This window comes from Eschrichtius robustus, chromosome 6 (genome assembly GCF_028021215.1).
Source record: "Eschrichtius robustus isolate mEscRob2 chromosome 6, mEscRob2.pri, whole genome shotgun sequence".
Lineage (NCBI taxonomy): Eukaryota > Metazoa > Chordata > Mammalia > Artiodactyla > Eschrichtiidae > Eschrichtius > Eschrichtius robustus.
This window is the reverse complement of record NC_090829.1, coordinates 141,757,873-141,779,314: the sequence shown is the minus strand read 5'-3', so window position 1 is coordinate 141,779,314 and position 21,442 is coordinate 141,757,873. Positions and strand designations below refer to the sequence as shown.

General features: G+C 45.2%; 1 protein-coding gene across 4 annotated transcripts in view; it reads right to left on the bottom strand.

Moving 5' to 3' along the window:
* Positions 1–12,002: 12,002 nt before the first annotated feature.
* The window catches only part of IGSF5 (immunoglobulin superfamily member 5), a 43,954-nt gene continuing 34,514 nt past the window's right edge, over positions 12,003–21,442 (bottom strand). For all 4 annotated transcript variants that reach the window (XM_068545777.1, XM_068545780.1, XM_068545778.1 and 1 more), the window contains 2 exons: positions 20,282–20,355; positions 12,003–13,018 (listed from right to left, as the gene is read on the bottom strand). In XM_068545777.1, the coding sequence (XP_068401878.1) occupies positions 12,923–13,018; positions 20,282–20,355 (170 nt within the window). In that variant the 3' untranslated portion in view covers positions 12,003–12,922. The remainder of the gene's footprint in view (positions 13,019–20,281; positions 20,356–21,442) is intronic.

Genomic DNA, 21,442 nt, shown 5'->3' with positions numbered 1-21,442 from the left:
CCAAGATCAAAGTGCCAGGAAATTTGATTCCTGGTGATGTTTCCTCCTGGCTTGCAGAAGGCTGCCATCTCTCTGTGTGTTTGTATGGCCTTTCCTCTGTGGGCGTTTGCTCAGAGAGAGGGAGAGAGCTCTCTGGTGACTCCTCCTCCTCTTATAAGGACACCAATCCCTTCGGATTAGGGCCCCACCCTTATGACCTTGTTTAACCCTATTACCTCCCAAAGGCCCCACCACCAAATACTATCATATTAGGGTTAGGGGCTTCAACACATGAATTTTGGGGGAGACACAATTTAGCCCATGAGAGGGGTCATGCCCTTTGATGCAATAATGTCTCTTTTTAGAATCTATACTAAGCGATGATTCTAAAATCATCATTTATGCACATGGAAAAACAAGTGCATAAAGATTTTTACTTGCAGAAAAAAAATACGGCACTAACCTAAAATGTGCAACAACAATAAGGAACATAAGGATGACAAAACCACATGAAGAAATATTATGTAGCCATTAAACATGGCAACTACAAAGATTGTACAGCAACAGGGAAAGAATTTATAATATAATGGCAGGTGATTTTTTAAAAGTGTGAGGAATTGAGTAAATCTAGTTAGGATTGAACTGGGTTTCAGTTTTTTTTTTTATTGTTACTGTTGTAGACTGAGTTGCTCACCCCAAAATCCAGATGTTGAAGCCCTAACCCCCAGTAACTCAGAACATGACTGCATTCGGAGATGGACATTTAAAGAGGTAATAAATGTTAAATGAAGTCAAAAGAGTGAACTCTAATCCAACTTGACTGATGTCCTTATAAGAAGAGGAAGAGACACCAGGGATGCATGTGCACAGAGGAAAAACCATGTGAGGACACAGTGAGAAGACAGCCATCATCTGCAAGCCAAGGAGAGAGGCCTCAGGAGAAACCAACCCTGCTGACACATTGATCTTGGACTTCCAGCCTCCAGAACTGTGAGAAAATGAATTCTGTTGTTCCAAACCCCCAAGTCGGTGGTACTTTGTTATGGCAGCCCAAGCTGACTGATCCAGTTACCTTCATGGAACCAAAGACTTTACTTTCCCTAAGATGCTCTGTGGTCAGGTGGCGGCTGGAGTGCAGAAAGATTCTCCTCTGTGTTCATGTCCCATCCTCAGCTTCCACCCAGCCCTGCTCAGCTGCCTCTCTGAGTTTCCTGAGCTTCTGGGGGCTCTCGCTCCTTCCCCTGCAGCCTGCTGTTGGCTGCTCGGTCCTTGTTGGGCTGGTAGGAGGATGTGCCCAGCATCTCTGTCACCCAGCCCAGCATCAGCCTCAGAAGGTCCTGTGTGCTTGGGACTTGAGCGTGGAGCTTTTTGGGTATCCCTGAGCCTTCTTCCCATGAAGGTCAAGCTGCTCTGTATCTTCAGTGAGTCCTACACAAGAGCGCTCCCTACCCACCCCAGCGACAGGAGATCCTAGTGGCGTGTGTAGGATTCCGGGTGCACGGCTTTCTCTGCCCCTCTCCCGGGTAGAGGGTCTGTCTTCTCTCCTTCCCTCAGCAGCAATGGGTGTATACCTGCACCTTGGACGCTATAGATCCCACTGCCTCTTCTCCCAGAAGCTTAAGGCTTTGAGTGAAGGATCAGGCCTTAGGGTGGGGTTCCCTGACCCTCCCTCCAACTTCCTGCCCACTCTACCCCTGCAATGATACCTAGATTGTCTGCAGGCCTGCACCACCAACGAGGCTCTCTCCAGCCTCACACCCGATCCACCTGGAGAGTCCCAGGTGGAGCTCCATAGGAGAGAGTCTGGGAGTGAGTGTGAACCCCATTACGTCTGGGGGTCTCTCTGCTGTCCCCATGCTAGTCCACACTAGGCCTGTAACAATTAGTTAAAATTTTGCTGATTTCTTTGAAACACTTTCATGGCAGAGGTGACTTTCTCTCTGTTCTGATGCAGTACTTGTGTCCTGACTTTTCTCAGGGGAGAGACTCTGCCCCCTTGGAATTCAGGCTACTCGATCACCACTCTGATGGGTTCAGGAAAAGCTATGATTTTGTAGCTTATCTGGCTTTTTCTCATGAACGTCTGAGTGATGTTCTTCCAGCTTTCTCCGTCCTAGGCAGGAGTGGAACCCACATCCAATTTTAAGTGGCACCTTTGCTGCATGTAAATGCTGAATTCAGCACTGGCAGAAACACGTTTTGCAAAAAGACAACGTCAAGCCCAGCACAATAATTACCACGAGGCCTTGATATCACTGATAATTCTCCAGCAGTCAAAAAACTTCCAGGGAATGTGTAAATATCCAGTTAAGAAAAACAACAGATGGGAAGAGACAAAATGAATACCTGAACATACCTAAACAGTTTGGGGGATTCCTCTCTTTTCCTTTTGCCAAACCTCCTTCAGAAGCCACATGTGACTCTGTGGAATGGGGGAAACACAGAGATATTTTAAAGCTAAAACGACAATCATGAGCAGATAGTCTAAAGACTCTTACACTTTCAAATGCAACGCCATATGAGTAAAGATTATTTTGCATATGAGTAACAATTATTTTGCAATGTCTATTTTACTTTTCTGAAATTAAATTCATAGATAATGTAACTTAACAACATACCTAAATTTCAAGATAAAAAACTCCAACATAATGCCCTGTATATGATATAAAGGAGGTATACACTAATTATTAGAGAAATGCAAATCAAAACTACAATGAGATACCACCTCACACAGGTCAGAAAGGCCATCATTAAAAAGTCTACGAATAACAAATGCTGGAGAGGGTGTGGAGAAAAGGGAACCCTCCTGCACTGCTAGTGGGAATGTAAATTGGTGCAATCGCTAAGGAAACCAGTATGGAATTTCCTCAAAAAGCTAAAAATAGAGTTGCATATGATCCAGCAATCCCATTCCTGGGCATTTATCCAGACAAAACTATAATTCGAAAAGATACGTGCACCCTTATGTTCATAGAATAGCAGCATTATTCACAATAGCCAAAATATGGAAACAACCTAAATGTTCATCAACAGATGAATGGATAAAGAATATGTGGTACTAATAAGAACCTGCTGTATAAAAAATAAATAAAATTAAATTTAAAAAAAAGAATATGTGGTACATATATACAATGGAATACTACTCAGCCATAAAACAGGATGAAATAATGCCATTTGCGGCAACATGGATGGACCTAGAGATAATCACACTAAGTGAAGTAAGTCAGAAAGGGAAAGACAAATACCATAGGATATCACTTATCTGTGGAATCTAAAATATGACACAAATGAACCTATCTGTGAAACAGAGACAGACTCACAGATGAAAAGAACAGACTTGTGGTTGGGGGGGGGAAGGGCAGGGGGAGGATGGACTGGGAGATTGGGGTAAGCAGATGCCAACTAGTGTATATAGGATGGATAAGCAACAAGGTCCTACTGTAGAGCACAGGGGACTACATTCAACATCCTGTGATAAACCATAATGGAAAAGAATATGAAAAAGAATGTATATATATAGGTATAACTGAACCACTTTACTGTACAGCAGAAGTTAACACAACATTGTAAATCAACTACCTTTAATAAAATAAATTTTTTAAAAAATAAAGGAGATATAAAAGGGAAGTCATTTATAAGACAGCAAAAATAACGCCAGTAGGACAACACCAGAAGACATATGAAGTAGTCAAATCCCTGAATCTACAATAAGAATTACCAGGGATGCAGCAGCTATAAATCCATATGGATCCCAGTACGCTGTAATAGCAACTCAGATACTCTAAGTAGCAGTGCTATCGGTGATGCGGTTTTCCAAAACGGCAAACAAGTCTTGAAGAAGCTCCTCCCAAAACCAACTTTAACTTTCCCTTGATTTTCAAGGTAGCTTCATTCATAGAAAATTAGATATACCTTACACACATGATAAATATACTTTATGATTTTTTATTGTGAAATATTTATAGTGAAATATAGTCTCAAGTAAACAGAGTTATCACTTACGTAGATGTCCGATGGGACATTTGAAATTTTTCAGGCTTTTCCCAAATATTGTAGGACATCTAGGAACCTGCCCTCAACTGAAAGTCACCAGGACTGTCAATCACTAAGAAGTTCAAGCATTGCACCTACACCAGGAGAAGGGCCACGCCTTTGACCAAAGATGCCATGACTCAGAGGAGGTCACAGGGCAAGTTGGCTGCAAGCCCAGTCGCTTCTTTGCAGGGTGTTTCCTCTGCATCATGTTTCTGGGGGCTTCCAAGCTCCAAAAAGGGAAAATCTAACTCTGCAACAATCCCCCCAAAATTTTTTAAAATCGTGATGATTACCTTAACTGTGTGTCTTTGAGCCTCAGCTTGTGTCCCCTTGGCTGGGGACACTGTGGAACCAGGTGAGCCAAGGAGGGGAGAGTGGCCACTAACGTGTGTTTTGGTCAACGGGTCTCGACAGCCTGGAGGTTCTGAAAATAATGTGAACCACAGCCTAAGAGCAAAACCAATTTCCATGTTCCCTTGCTGGTTCTGGAATAAATCGTTCATTCTGCAAACATTTATAGACCACGCGGAATGCGCCTGCCCCGATGGGAGCAACGCCAGGGCCATGTGGGAGCAGGTGGAGGAGAAGCCCTCACACCTTCATGGAATTTAATGGGAAAGTAGGCAGTCAGTGATTAATTACACAATTACGTCATTAATGCAATGAAGGAGACGCCTAAAGTGACATATTAGCAGCGTGGAAGCATTAACCCAGCAGGGAGGGAGTCAGAGTTCCATTAGGGAAGCAGAAAGTTCCGAGTGATACGGAGTAAGGGATTAATTATCAGAATTCCGCCTCCCACATCACAAAAGATGCAGGGGAAGAAAAGGTCCAGAAGCGGAGGGTTAGATGGTCAGAAAAGAGTCACTAACCAGGCCTGCGAAGGGAAGCTGAGAAGTCCACCGCAAGTGTGGTCCCTGCAATCAGGCCCCAGTAGAAGAGTGGGGTGTGAAGCAACAGTCAGCGGCCACGCAAACTTGAACCCGGGGAGAAACACGGCCGCCTGCCTTTCTCTCAGCTCACCCACCCGCAATGACGCAGGCGCCCTGCAGAAGCTGGCACCCTTCCCCCTAGAGCCACACACACGTGCCAGGACCCAGAGAAGCAAAGGAGAAGGTCATGACAGTGCTGGAGGGGCTGCAGATCCAGCAGGCAGCAGGCCAGCCTCCGCAGGTGTGAGCTCCCAGGGCACGGGGAGCCGCACGCCACCCTTCCACGTGCATTGCCTCTGGCCCTTCACGGGCATCTTTCTGTGCGGGCAGCTCCCACCCAGAACCACAGCAGGAAGAGTGGCTAACTGACAGGGTACAGAAGCATCCAAAAGGCTTCACCAAGGAGAATCTGAAGGATCAGCCGGAGTTGGACAAAGTGAGGGGAGGAGGAGTGAGTGATCCGAGCAGGAACAAAGGCCCTCGGGTGGGCAGGACCACAGACCCCGGGGGAACCTTCTGCGCATCGGAGACCACAATGGAATGTGTAGAGAGTGGCGCCTGGCCAGGGAGGGTTGGGGATACACCCAGCTGATCCCTGGAGGCCTTGGCAGGATTTTAGATTTCGTCCTAAGAGTGGTGGAGATGCAGGGGAGATTCTGCCCTGCACAGAGGGTAGGCAGAGCACCAGCCTAGGAGTCCGAAAGGCCTGGGGTCAGAAGGCATATGTGTTGCTCTGTGACCACAGCTTATGAGCTCACTTTGTTCATTGGAACCGCACAGGACTGAGCGAGGATTAAGGGAAATAACGCATGAAACTGCCAGTGTGCGTGAGGCAGGTGGGCACACTTCTTCTGCAAGGGGCCACGTAGTGACTGTCTCAGGCTTTGTGGGCCAAATGGTCTCAACGGCTCAACTCTGCCATCAGGCCTGAAAGTAGCCACAGAAAACATGTAAATATTGACTGGGTACCGAAAAAAATCTTACTTGTGGACATGGACGTTTGAATTTAACATAATTTTCACATGTCATGAAATATTCTTCTTCTTTCAATTTTCTTCAACCACTTAAAAATGTAAAAACCATTCTTAGTTCACGGGCCGTATAAAACTAAGCAGCAGCTGAGTTTGACTCATGGGCTAGAGTTTGTTGGCCCCCGTGGTAGACACAAAACTAGTGTCTCTCCCCTTAACTTTGCTCTTTACACACACATGCACACACACTCATGTATATACTACCATATACACCCACACATAGAGCCACACATACATACACACTACACAAACACACACACATGCACGCGTGCACACCACACAACTGTGAAGAGACTGCTGCCATAAGATAAGCCTTCATGCTGACTGCATTTCCTTTAATTCAGTCCAATTTGTACATTCTGAGGAAAACAAACAAAACTAGATCAACCGGAATTTTTAAAATTGGTTTTTGATTTAGACAATAATGTGCTATGATTTGAACTACCACAGACTTTATTAGCCATGAAATTGAAGCAGTTATTACCAAGAGTTCCCAAATTAAGTTACTCTGTGAAACATCCCACATTCTTAAGGTTTCTGTAGAGAAATGTAACCAATACATTCTGTACTACATTTTCCCCATAGACTTTACTGGAATCTTATAAGTTTTCTGTTTTGTCAACACAGTATGATTACGAGGCCAAGCATGAATCTCTCATTCTGAAGCCATTGGTTGAGCAATGATTCTCACAAAGCTTCCCACCAGCCCGCAGGGTTCTGAATCTCACTGTAGTTTTAGAAATAACATGTCTCACCCAACAAAAGAAGGAAGACAGTTGTGGGGTTGTTTCAGCTCAGGACCCAGCCTGCTGCCCCAAACTCTGCATTTTCCAGGCTGAGAAGCCAGGGCACCTGCTTCATAAACGTTGGAGAGTGAGTCTCATCCGAGGCCGTGGCCTGTGGCATGATTTACAGGCTGTGCAGGGTGAGAATTAAATATTTACCATCTGCAGGGGAACGCAGCTCCCTCCAAATGCTGCGGGGATGAGGGAGGCCTGCACGCACTCAGAGCAGGGCAGCCTCGGGCCTAAGAACTGGGCCATGTCACGTGAAGACAGGGCAGGGCATGTATGTGTGCATGTGTGTCTGTGTGTGAACATCTCCACGAGGGTAAGCACCAGAAGGGACTTCAGGGGTCCACAATTCAATCCCTTTGTTCTACTGATGTGTCACCAAAGACATGACCTACTCAAGTTCAATGCAGCCAAATTCCTTTCCCCCCATGTGTGTCCTCTTTTGTTAAATGGATTCACTCCAAGGAGAGGAAAAAGCAGAACCCTACAAGGCAAAACGTCTTTCCCCGTGATGTCACGAGCACAAGGCATGTCTCCATCTCATGATTTGTTTCCTAAAAGTTGCCAGACCCTCCTGGCTGGGTGTCTTCTGCCTGCCTCTCCCATCCATTGGCCGCCCTCACCCTTCTCCATCCCGTGTGGATGCCATCAGTGGGCTCCCTGGACCCCTGGCTCTGGATGGGCTTGGTGAGCAGGAGAGTGAGGAGGTGGCATCTTTGTCACCTGACTCCCTCCCTGCCAGCTTTCCAGAGCTTGGCTGTGTCCCTCTACCTGTGGCCCAGCAACCGTCAGAGACCCTCTCCATACAGGGCTGGCCACCTCTCCTACCCCGTCAGCCTTATGCATGGTGACAGCTCCGCAGACATATACATCCTTCACAGGCCTGCTGCACCGCCCTCTATCCCATCCTACATGCCCTTGAACCCTCCCTCCTGTCTTGCTGCTCACCTATTCCTCTTGTCTCTGAACTCCACGCTCTCATCTCTTCCACAGAGAGCATTTTCCTCCCTCTTTGCACAGGACACGTGTTCTTCCCCAAGGGCATCGTACTCACGTAAATGGCAGGTCCAGATGCTGACACAGCATCTCTTGTATCCTCCGCAGCATCCATTCACCTTGAGGTCATCACCGCCTAGGAACTGGCAACCCAGCTTTCATGCCCCTAAGTGTTTTCCAAGAACAGGGCCACATAGAGCAAAGGAAGTGCTTCTATTGGACCTCTCCAATTATCTTCAATGTGTTGACATTATGACTTGAGTCCTACTCGTAAGTAAACGATGAAAGATCCTTGACTCCATAGGGCAGGCTTGGAATCTGGCAGCATAACCAGGGTCAAAGACCCTTGGAAGGATGGGCAGGTGTGGTCTCCCTGGGTAGCATTTTATGACTCAAGGCTCTGAGGAACATTTGTTTAAATATATCTGGGCCTTCATCAGCCATTTATTAGCAGAGAGCCGTATCTATCTTTCTGAGAAACACCCTTGGTCGTGACGTTTTGACTCCTCTCACCCCTTCCCCTTGAGGCTGCTTCAGCTCTCTGCACTGCAGGAGTGAGAGATAAATTTGCCACATCAGCAAAATCCCATTATCAGTTGAGAGCTGCCCTGGGGTTTGCAGGATTCCTAAATAGAAACTGGCAAGTACACAGACATAACACTGAGAGAAAACATGGATTGCGTGCTTGTGTAAAAGAGCCCACCCTTGACACATCAAGGTCATTTCCAAGTAGCTAGCTCTAGGTCAGCACTGTCCAGAAAAAACTTTTTGCAACAATGAAGACTGTAATCTGCGTGTCCAATACAGTAGCCACTAGCCAGACGTGGTATTGAGCACTTGACATGTGGCTAGTAGGACTGAGGAAATAAATCTTATATTTTACTTAATTTCAAATAATTTAAATGCAAATAACCACGTGTGTCTATTGTATTGGACAGAGCAGCTCTAGATAGTTTTGTTTATAAAATATCCATACCCCTTGCAAAATAAAAACTAGCCAGGGGTCCCTTTGAGAAAACTTACTCGTAGAATAAGCTACTATAAGAAAGAACCTTTTTATTTGTGACACAGGAAAACTTCCCGAGCCTGATAAATGAAAAAAATATTATAGACTGATTCACCAAGCACATAGCAAATTGAAGAAATTTCTATGAAGATCATTCGGCATTGATCTCCAGAGTTTAAAACTTGACGTTCAACTATATTCTACATGCAACCCCCCACCGACTTCTAAAATAACCACAAGAATATGATTCTTATAGTAGGCAGATGGCAAATATTCATTATACTTCAATATACTGTGTTTCTCAATATTGACTTGTTTGAGGTCAATATTTACTCTGTGCCTCCAGAATGCTAGGTTCTGTAAAGGTTACAAAAAGTGTAAATGACATGACATTTGCTTTGTCTCGGGATCCGTGTCCTGTGGCAATTTAAGGAGAGTAAACTATGAAGCAAAGAATATGGAATTCACTCACTGAACAGCTCTGCTTAACAGGAGACCAGAAGGTCTCCTGAACCTTCTGGGCTTTATCCTTGACTTGTACCCATTCAAGGATGGTGGCAGGAGACAGGATCACATTGACAGGGAGTAAAGAAGTTATAATAAACAAGAGTCTCACTTTTAAGCAGTTGAATTGTCAATTTTTCTCATAAAAAGGACCCTTTGGAAAGTACCAACTGAAAAAAATGCACAACATGAGAGTTGTGAGTTAAGTTTTATTGGGGGCAAGATGAGGACTATAGGCCAGGAGACAGCATCTCAGATAGCTCTGAGAAACTGTTCTAAAGAGGCAGGGGAGAAGGTCAGTATATATATGTGATTTTGTGGTGAAGGGGGAGTCCATGCAATCAAGCACATATTTTTTTGCAGAAGGTTTCTGCTAGTCACAAGGAGCAGACGTCACCATGAAGGATTTTAATGTGTTTCTAGATATGCGGAGATGCAAGAATTAGGCTCATAAAAACCATCTCCTGAAAATAACTATCTGAAGGCCTGTTCTGCCAGTTTTTTCTAGAACACAGAGGGCCTCACTCCTCATCTCCACCCTGAACTCCTTTCAGACGATGTTGAAGGTCAACAGCTGCAGTGGCTCATAATTTAATCCTTGTAAATCTAGATGGCAAGTGCCAATTTGTAGGTGACAAAAGTGATATAGCTATATTCATGGTGTTTCGAAATTTTGCATTTTAGTTCTACTCTAAAGAAAATAGTGACCAATTCCCTCACATTAGGGACACGGTCTTAGAAGAGGTGATCTCTTTTTTAGGATCCTCTAAGTAGCGGGCATATACAAAATATTTGACAACCTATAAAACAGGAACACCACCCAATCAGAATGGATAGTGTATGGGCACCACCCAATCAGAGTGGGTAGTGTAGGGGCACCGACCAATCAGAACAGTACAGAACAGAACACAGCCCCACGTTGTACCAGCAAATACCCCTTGAGTTAGTTGTCAATTCATAGGAGGGGGTCCAGGGTAGAGACCAAATGTGATTTATGATGAAGAAATACTTTAAAAATCATGGTAGTATACAGGTACACCTTGTTTTATTACTCTTTGCTTTATTCTGCTATGCAGATATTGCATTATTTACAAACTGAAGGCTTGTGACAACCCAGCACAAATCTATCGGCACCATTTTTCCAAAAGCATTTGCTCACTTCACGTCTCTGAGTCCATTTTGGTAATTCTTGCAATATTTCAAACTTTTTCATTATTATTATACTCGTTATGGTTGTGGATGAAAAACGTTGCCTGCCATATCAGCAAACAAAGCGTGGTGCAGCCATCAAGACCTCAGCCACTGCAGCCCCCCACAAGCGGTGTCCCCGAGGGGACTCAGGATGGGAAAGGAGAGGCTCCTGGCCCCAGAGAGCTGAGATGTACATCAAAGGAATGATTGCAATGAGCCCAGACTCTTGCATCTTCCCATACACAGAAAAGCACTAAATTCCTTAGCTTGAGATGTCTGGTTTTCTTTAATTAACAGTAAATTTTTGATGTTCCAACTATCTGCTCTTTGCTGCAAAACTGCTATATATCCTGGCTCCACCCTGCCCTCTTTGGAGCGGTCCCTCAGAGTTAACTGAGAGGCTGCCTTCCAGGCTTGAAGTCCTCAGAAAGTCTGCCAAGTAAAACGTAATTCTCAACTTTTAGGTTGTGCAGCTTTATTCAATCGACATGGTGACCTGTGATCAGTGATCTTTGATGTGGCTATTGCAAAAGGATTGCAACTCACTGAACTCTCAGATGATGGTGAGCATTTTTTAGCAGGAAAATATTTTTTAATTAAGGTCTGTGCATTGTTTTTTAGACATAGTGCTAGGGCACATTTAATAGACTACTGTATAGTGTAAGTGTCACTTTCACATGCACTGGGAAACCAAAACATTCTTGTTACTTGCTTTATTACTGTGTTCTGGAACCGAACCTGCAACATTTCCAAGGTCTGCCTGTATAGACTTCTCTACCACTGGATTAGCACGCAGGGGTGTGGAGTGATAAGAAACATCATCACGATGAATTTGTGTCTTTTACCAGGTAACTTCAAGGAATTCACCACAATCTTAACACTTTTAAAAGTCGAATTCCATAAAGACGCAGACCTACTAGAGAATGGACTTGAGGACACGGGGAGGGGGAAGGGTAAGCTGGGACGAAGTGAGAGAGTGGCATGGACATATATACACTACCAAATGTAAAATAGATAGCTAGTGGGAAGCAGTCGCATAGCACAGGGAGATCAGCTCGGTGCTTTGTGACCAGATAGAGGGGTGGGTTAGGGAGGGTGGGAGGGAGGGAGATGCAAGAGGGAAGAGATATAGGGACATATGTATATGTATAACTGATTCACTTTGTTATAAAGCAGAAACTAACACACCATTGTAAAGCAATTATACTCCAATAAAAATGTTAAAAAAAAAAAAAAAAGTCGAATTCCACTTCAGCAATAGCATGGTTGGGCCTGGGGGCCCAGAGCAGTTGCTAACTACTGACCATCATAGCAATCTGTTCCAACCAGTGTAGAGCACAGCCAAATAATAGCCTCTACTTTAAATATGAAGCGATGGGGTGGACAGCGAAATACACTGAGAATCTCTACATGAAAAAAGAAAAGAAAATTTTATAGAGGTCTCTGTTTTGTTTCTTGGAAAATTCTTGGTTCCTAAGCTCTATGATTCTTTAAACTACCCCCAGAATAGTAAAGAGTTAAGAAAAGCAATACAAGTTTTTTGGTGTTTTCCCTTTTATTTATGAAAGAACATATTGCCCATTTCCAGTTTTTTCATGGCTGGAGGTATGTCCCCCACAAAACATAATCCACATCTAACTCATCCGAGGACATGAGAACAAGACTGATAAGGGAGCAGATAAAAATGAATGTCTTCATGTCAATATTCAATAATGAGATATTTCTCAAGGTACACATTAGCTTTAGAATTTAAAATTACTTATAACCTATAAGTTCTGATTTTCTGGGCAATTTTAATTTTTATTTTTTACCACGCCACGTGGCTTGCAGGATCTTAGTTTTCCAACCAGGGATCGAACCCGGCTATGGCAGTGAAAGCATCAAGTCCTAACCACTGGACCACCAGGGAGCTCCCCATTCTGGGCAATTTTAGATGTCTGTTGATCCTAGTTTTTATCCTCTTTTTTTCACAGATAATATGCAATAATACCCACATAGTAAACATACATAAATATCACTTCATAGGATTTCAGATAATAGGAACTTCTTAAATGTCATGGTGGGATGTAGACTTATCTACCATTTGTTGGGTTAGCAAGCAGGAGTGTTGAGTGGTGAGAAGCACGATCATGATGAATTTGCAGCTTTTACTTAGTAACTACGGAATTCACTGAAATCTCGAAACATTTTAAAAGTCAAATTCCACTTTAGAAGCTGGAAAAATGGATTCCTCCCCTCCGTATAAAATATCCATTCCAATGATGCCAACGTCGCTTCTTCTAGGTCATGTTGGCAAAGCTGGACCCCAGCCACAGGATGATGGAGAACAATGGCGACACCATTGTGAGCAATGATGACATCATCATGAGCAGGGATGACATCATCATGAGTGCTGACAATATCTCAATGTAGGTCATCAACCAAGTGCCATGTGGAGCCAAAGGGATGCCTGTACTATACCAAAGTCACATTCCTGACCTTCTTAGGACTGGCCACGTTAAAGGAAACCTGTGGGCGACTTGCTGGGCCCAGCTGGTGCTGATCAGGTCCCTGGAGATAGAGAGAAAAGGGTAGATTGAGTTGGTTGAGATCACCATAACGGCACACTTGAGAAGGAAGCTCAACTCGTCAGCTAAGATAAAACGAGGGTGCAGAGAGGAACACAAATGTTAACACAGGTCCTTCCTCTATGATTTTCAATAACACACATTGCAGATGTTTCCCAAGTTCAGGGCCTAAAGAGCGATCCAATTCAAAGAATCCAGCGTTTGTATGAAGGCAAACTACAGTAAAGTTTCACTGTTTTGTTTTTCAATATTACTATGGAAATTCTCACCATTGTGTGAGAATGTAAAATATTTCTAACCTTCTTTAAATAACACACATTCTTTCTAAAGGAAAGGAGCAAAACTGAAGAACTGACTCCGTGTCGATCACCAACCTGTCTCCTCGGACAGTGTTCCTGGCTCTTACATTCTGAAATGTACTACCAAGCAGACCACTCACTCCTCTGAGGGGCCAATGCCTGTGGAAGAGTGTTGCCCTATTAAAATACATGCAGTGGACTTCCCTGGTGGCGCAGTGGTTAAGAATCCACCTGCCAGTGCAGGGGACACAGGTTCGAGCCCTGGTCTGGGAAGATCCCACATTCCCTGGAGCAACTAAGCCCGTGTGCCACAACTATTGAATCCCGTGCGCCTAGAGCCCGTGCCCCACAACAGGAGAAGCCACCGCAGTGAGAAGCCCATGCACCACAACAAAGAGTAGCCCCTGCTTGCCACAACTAGAGAAAGCCCGTGTGCAGCAACGGAGACCCAACACAGCCAAAACTTAATTAATTAATTAATTAATTAAAAGTCATCAGTCCTTTACATTAAAAATAAATAAATAATTAAAATAAAATACAATACATGCAGCGTATTTTCCTGCCTCCCTGAGGATGCTGACTCAGACTCCAGGGCACCCGAGCTGCATTTAACATCTTAAATAATGTAACTGGGTGCCATAAATAATTTACATCACAATGGAACGTCAGCAAGTCTGGGGGGTGGAATCACTCTGACTCGTGGTTTTAATTCATTGACTCCCCATCACACAAGGATGTAGCCCCACAGGACTGACGGGGTTACATCGCACCGTAAGGACGGTGCTTCTGCTGTGATGATGCCTGGGATTTTTGCTGGCGTTTGCCTTTTGTCCCCATGACACGGTTGCACCGACCATTGTTGTTTTCTAAGTTTATCAAGAGTTTATTTCTGTTGACCTCAATGGGGAAAAGATTAGCAGGGAAGACATCGTCCAGGTTTCAAGTTATTCATAAGCTCACCCCCCATAACTGAAAGAGTCAGGAAGAAAGACACAGAATTGCCTGAAATAACCAGAGAAATGGACTGACAGCGGGTCAAGGAGAGGAAAAGGTGGACCGTTTGATTGAAATATTCATCATGATGCAAAATATTTGCAAACCCTATGGCTTCCTATCAAAATAAAAGGTGTTTCCCTTTCCCATTAACTGTAATTTTCAGAAAGAATTTCTGATTTTATTTATTAGTTTTGCACCAGTGTGTTTTGTGGGCAGTTACACCTGCGTTATCTGTACTTCACCAACAGAAATTCTTGTCTGGAAAATAACGTCAGTGTTATACATTCTAACTGGAGATGCAGCCAGGATAGAAATAATCAGTGTAGAAAAGGGTCGTTTTGGTTTATGTCAGTTTGGAAAATCAGTCTCTTTTTTTACCTTCTGAGCCTTCTTAAAATTTAGTGCATGACCTGGGGTCTCTACAACCCAAAATCCTCTTTCTATCATTCATATATATTGAATGAGATGTGCCTTAGACCCACCTAAAACATGGGAGATTTAAAAAGTGTTCCTCAGCTATGGTGCCACGTGGTTATGGAATATTCTGGTGCTGAGACGCTTCCATTTGACCCTCATCACAGCCCCACCACAAGCATCTCGGATCCTCCATGCTCTGTGGCAAGCTCCATGCAGTGAGGTTGTGAACACGGATCATTCCAGATGCACAGATGTAAGCAAACCCCCAAAACTCAGAATGACTTTCCCTTAGAAGCAATGCAATACGTGTCTGTTTTCACGCTGAGCCACAAAACAATTTCCTTAAAGCAGATTGCCTGGGGAACAAAGTAAAAATGCCCTTTCTTCGGTCGTACCTCCCAGATATTCTGATCCAGAAATTCTGGAAGAGACTCAGGAGCGTGCATTTTAACAAGCCCTCCCCCCACCCCTAAAGAGCTTCTCTGTACTGAGGACCACGGCTCGATCAGCAGGTACCCAGATAAGTGTGTCTCTAGGTGCTGGCTGCACCTCCACGCTCAGGGAGCATTCTTTGGGACCCAGGATACAGGAAACACTACCCCCGTTTCTGCCCATTGGTGATAAGAACGAGGATTCTCCATCTCAGCCTCTGGTAAAGAGCCCCAAGTTCACGGGGCACCCTGGCAAGGCAGCAGGCTGAGAGGTAGGGATGAGCATGGGAGATGCTCCAGGCGGCTAGCGGGGGCGTCTTCCCATGGTTTACAAGCCAGCAACTCCCAACGGACCTGGCCTACATCAGCCATGGCCCCCTGTGGCCTCTGACCACAGTAGCTGGCCTTCTATGGAGCCAACCTCCAGCCCACAGCCTGTCCCCGATGACACTGTCCCTGATGACACTGTCCCTGAGCTGAGCCCTCACCCCCTCTGATGTTTTCAAGGACCGTCTGCACTGAAAACATTGGGAGACACCTGGAGATCTCAGAAAAGAGGTTCGCCACGACATCCATACTGCCCTTCCCCACAGCAGAGTGGGCCTCTGGCGTTCCGGACCTTAACGGGAAGGATGTCGGAGGAGCGAGGGTCATGGGGGGCTGGTGCCGTGGCGGACGGGGTTTCACCCCTTCCTAAAGCATTAAGAATCCAGGCTCCTGTTCTAGTAACTGTTGAGCGTAGGATGTAATTTAAATCATACTTGGCAACGCATGATGAAGACACAGCATGTAGAAGCTCTCTGCACCCTGCGGATGTAGACACAGGTGGTGGAACTCTGGGTGGGAGTGACCCCGAAAACCGCCCGCTCCTCAGCACCTGTGCTCAGCTCTGAGCGAACATGGTCACAGACTCCAGGGCCTTCTCTCTTTGTAAGGGGGTCCACATGATGCCAGCAAGAGTACAGGCACCATCAACCCCAGGGAGGGGTCCAGTACAGCCTCTGCCCGCTGTGGTTACCGTGAATGCCTTGGGACTCCGAACAAATCATAAGTACTGGATGGGGTGAAATGACAAAGTAGGCAAGTCCATCTTTGGCAAAGTCGCACTCTTCCCTCCTGCAAGCTCCACTGCCATCTTACTATAAGGCAGCCAATAACCCTTCAATCTAGCCATGTGTCAAGCCCCCTCAGCTGGCTCTAAAACGCAGAGATGCCCAGGCTGCCTCCCCAGCTCTACTGAGACAGGAAGTCTGCAGGTGGGGGCCAAGAGCCTGGGCATCCCAAAGGCCACAGTGATGAGTCCCCTAAGCACCCCAGGCCCTTCGGGTTTCCCCTTTCTTGGATCATGTTTGAACGAGAGAGCCTTGAAGAAAACCCAAAGTGACCAAGATTACAAGGGAGCAAAATGGCAGTTTGACCTGGAATCATGTAACTTTCTTCAGGGATCCAAAACAAAATGTTGCATACTTGTCTATGTTGGTCAAATAGTATTTTTTGTCATGATTGCCCTGTGATGATCAGTCTATATGCACACAGGCTCCTGGTGTCGCCCTGTTGGTGACACACAATGCTGGGTGTTGAGAACATTCTCCGCTGGAAGGAATTACTGTGTAAGGAATGCCCAGAATGCTGTGCCAGTCTGTGTGTAGTCAATGGCCGTCCACTACGTAAGACCTCCTGAGATGCAGAGGGCAAATAAGACACCAGCCGAGCAGAAGAGAAGACAACGTGGAGAGAACACGCACACGTGGACTTGTGAGTTGTTGTGCTTGCCAAAGCCAAGATGGCCCTGCTCTGAGTGAGACCTGTTGACCCAGAGCAGGAGCCTTAGCTGCTGTCATGCACACCCTGTCTCCACCCACAGGACTTGCATCCGACCCAACCAGCTCCACAGTGATGGAGCCTGGGCTGTGCTTTTGCTGCAGGCTGACTCACAGCTTGAGATCTCTCGGTTTAACTGACAGGTTTTTCGGGACCTGAGCCTAGCGCAGATTTTCTGCAAAGCTGTGTCATCTGTAGTCAACCACCCTGAACTCTAACAAGCCAGCTTCTCGGGCCTCGCACCTGCTTTGGGCCCCTGAGGCCCACGTGGGTCTCACTGGGCACCTGCTCTGGGCCCCTGAGGCCCACGTGGGTGGCCACACCCCACAGCAGCAAGGACGGCAAAGTGGACAAAATGAGTCACACAGAGACACGCGGAGAGGAATGCAGGATGAAAGGACAAAGGACGGGGTCTGAATATCTCTCAGCTGCCTGTCCTGGGCCCTCCAGGGAGCAAAGCTCATTGCACATGGAGAAAGGTTATGAGGAAAGAAAGGACAGATTGCACTGTCCTTGCTCCGTGTCCTAAGGAGTTCTGAGGAAAGTCCGCATGAGCCTGCACAGCAGGGGACGTGGCCACGCAGACCAGGCTGGGCTGCAGGCCTGGCCTTGGCAAGTTCTAAAGGAACCTCTGGCTAAGGGTCGCCTGGACCTGCTTCTACAGGCTATGGCTTGACCACCTGGTGGCTCTTCTGTGGCCAGATGATCCCATGCAGGACTATGTCCTCTTTGGAATAAGGACACAGAAGGGACCTACTGAAGGCCCAGCCCTTTCCTCTACTGACCATCTTGTTCCCTCCCTGCTTTTTTTTTTTAATTGAAGTATAGTTGATTTACAATGTCGTGTTAGTTTCAGGTGTACAGCAAAGTGATTCAGTTACATATATTGGGTTGGCCAAAAAGTTCGTTCGGGTTTTCCATAAGATGGTACAGAAAACCCGAATGAACTTTTTGGCCAAGCCCAATGTATATATATTCAGATTCTTTTCCTTCATAGTTATTACAAAATATTGAGTAGAGTTCCCTGTGCTATACAGTAGGACCTTGTTGTTTATCTATTTTATATATAGTAGTGCATACCTGTTAATCCAAAACTCCTAATTTATCTCTCCTCGCCCTTTCCCCTTTGGGAACCATAATTTTGTTTTCTATAGTCTGTGGGTCTATTTCTGTTTTGTAAATAAGTTCATTTGTATCATTTTTTTAGATTCCACACAGAAGTGATATTATATGATATTTGTCTGCTCCCTTCCTCCTTTAAGTGCCTCATGGGAAGCATAGCTCACAGTACATCTCATGTTCAGGTTCTTCAAATGGGCATCCAGGACACAGTGCCTGGGCCCACACCAGCAAGTCACCCTTTGCTTAATGACCAAAGATGGGCCTCTTCATAAACGTGCTTGTCCAAGTTCCCTCGCTTAGAAAAATCCAGCTATTTAAAAACTCTTTGTCAGTTTCTAGCTCAGGAAAAAATAGTTCATCTTCCTTTCATCCTCTTTGTTTCTTAAGGACCCTGGTGCTCTGGCCAAGATGCCCTGCTTCCCCAGTAGCCTTACATACACTTCAAGAAACACAGATATGTGAGTTACCAGCCCCCAGGGCCCAGCACCTCAATGGCCACTGTTCTTTTTCCACCAATAGATTATTTAACTGGTTACATGTTTAAGTAGCAGAAACTTCTTAAATTTCTCTCCCTGTATATTTTCAAAACAACACTTCAAGCTTAAGAGCATCCATTCAGAGCTCCAAACGTCAGCCTCCATTCTTGTATCCAAATGCATCTAGACTTCCCCTTTCTCCTCATTTATATCAAGGGGAATCAACTGACATGACCCTCTTCTGTATCTCCTCCCCACCTGCCCCATCCTCCACTGCAGACCTGAGCATTGTGGCTTGTCAGGTGGAAAGACACACAACAGAAAAAGGTAACCACAGAAAGGCCACGGAAGTAAAGATTGGCTTAAGTGTGTCCTTGGGGTGACCATGCTTGGCGCTGGGGGAGAGAGAGCCACTTCATCAGACTACATTCCCCACTCAGGTCCAGTCGTGGGGTCTTGACAGGAAACATCCTTCACAGCCCGGCGATTACTCCCTTTCACCCACCATCTCTTAGTCAAGAGACCAGCCCTTCGAAGGGGAAACAGTTGCATCTCTACAGCCAAAAGATATATGTGTCCAAGAGAGCAGCCTTGATGGGAAGAATTTTACGTCTCTATTTTCCTGCCACCCAGCCTGAGGAAGTAGCTTGAACTCGTACCGGGGGCTCACAATTTGTCACGTAGGCCCATCTGCTTTTGTGAAGACCCCTCATATGTCTTCCCGCCTGGCTACCTTGGTTGCCGCTAATAGCATCATTTCGTTCCTCCCGATACATGGCTGAGCATCAATCAAAACTCCCCTTCCCCCCAAAGGCCGGGGAGGCACACATCACTGGCAAGCTGTATGTATGGAGCTGAATCCCGACTGCAGGAAGGAATATTACAGCCTGGAGCTGCCTGGAAACTCAAGTGAACATCTACGCCAGGAAGGAAACATGGGGCTTCGAAGGCACACGCTCAGCAGTAGCGCCTCAGGCCAGTAGCAACTCCAAGGCAGAACAAAACCAAGGCCACCTGATCCAGCAAACTGCCGGAAACCCAATCTGTGAGTCTGGCTTTCCCAAAAGCTAAATGGGGAAAACACCCACTGGGGATATTGTGGCAGAATCTCATCCAAGTACTTCTCCTTTGAAGATGCACAGGCCAGAAAATGGTCCTGGTTATATACACGTTTGTTTAATATGATTTTTGGATATAGAGAATCATATTTTCTGCATATGAACTCTAATTCATTCATGAGTGACAACCAATGCTAACTCAGTGTTGGAAAATGAATGTACTGTGTCCTCACGGTTCCTAATGGATGGTTTTCTTTATGTGTAACGTCCCTTGGAAGGGAGGTGCCCATCAAAAGTTGCCTAGCAACCAGGAACACCTGCGATCGTGCCTCTGCCTGGAGCCCCAGACTCACATATCCATCTGCACGCCCCATACCTCTGTGTGGACGTCTAACAGACACCTCAAGATTACCAGCCCCCAATTAAACTTCTGCTCTTTCCCCAAAAAACCCACTACAAAGAGATACTACGTGTTCCAGCCCCATTCCTCCATGCTGTCCCGTTGACTTGGAGGTGAGCAAAGGCCACATTTGTCCATCATGAATGTAATGTAATCACCTACCACGGGGGAAGGGTTTTTAAGTAGCAAAAAAAAAGTCCAAAAGGGAGAGGAAGGTCTGAGTCACCTGATGCGGTTGCCTACTGCCACGTTGTTCTGGAACACTGGATTCAGAGGACTTTGCAGGGAGAGAAGCAGTCTCTGCAACAGAAAAATGATTTTAGCATCACAAGTGACCAAAACCACACTACCTATTCTAACAATTCCAATCCATAAAGAAATACCTTTGCTTTTAAGTAGTACCCCTGGCATCAATAATCTGTAACCACAAATGGGTATTTTTTAAGTTTACTTGAGGTTACATATTTTTAGAACTTTGTCTTTCTAATGAAATTTAAAACGTAGCAAAAGGACTCAAAATCGATTCCTTTCTTGACACGTTATTCTCATCCAGAGACAAGATGAACCCATAGCTTTAATCGCTCATGGAGGGAAATAAACACAGAGGAAAAAAAGGAGCCAGAGAGGTTCAGTTTGGGCCATGATTTTGGTCAAGCTACTTGATTAATCATATAAAATATTAATGAATAAATATTCTATCACAGGAAATTCTGCAAGAGGCTTTGATCAGATTATCAAAGGAAACTGTCTATGCTTTGTGGAATTCTTTTAAATCTGAAGCATACAATTTGGAATGTACATAGGAGACAGCCACGGAAAAATGGAAATTATGGGGTTGCCAAGAATAGAGTCCCAATCTCAGTGAACAAAAGTCTTCTAGCCTCTCAGCAAGAATCAATTAACCAAAAATCTATCTCTGGAATTTGTTTTGTCGGCAACCTGTGAGGGCCAGTCTCCCTCCCCGACCGCTAAGGGGTAATTTGTACCGTCTCTCTTTCTCTCAACTGCTTTCAAAAGGATCTTGGTTCAAATACTACCCTTGCCCCTCACTAGTGACAGTGGTTTCAGAGACACCCCCCGTTATGACTGTCAGATTGAAGAGGAAAAGATTTCTTGCTGAATTTCAGATTTAAGTGAAGTTTTGGGGCCGTTACCCTCAATGTATTCAAATGCCTCCTCACACACTTTAAGGTAGAAGCATTTTTTAAAAAAGAGAGAAAACATTGAGAAAAAAATTATTTTTAAAAAACTCTTAGATTTCCACCTCAATTTCTTTTAAACTTTAGACAAATAGGCGGGTTTTGACTGTTATCTTCTCCTAGAATATTTCTAGTTCTGGAATGTCTCCTTCTTCTAAAAATTACTCCCCAAATAATGACCGCCAACC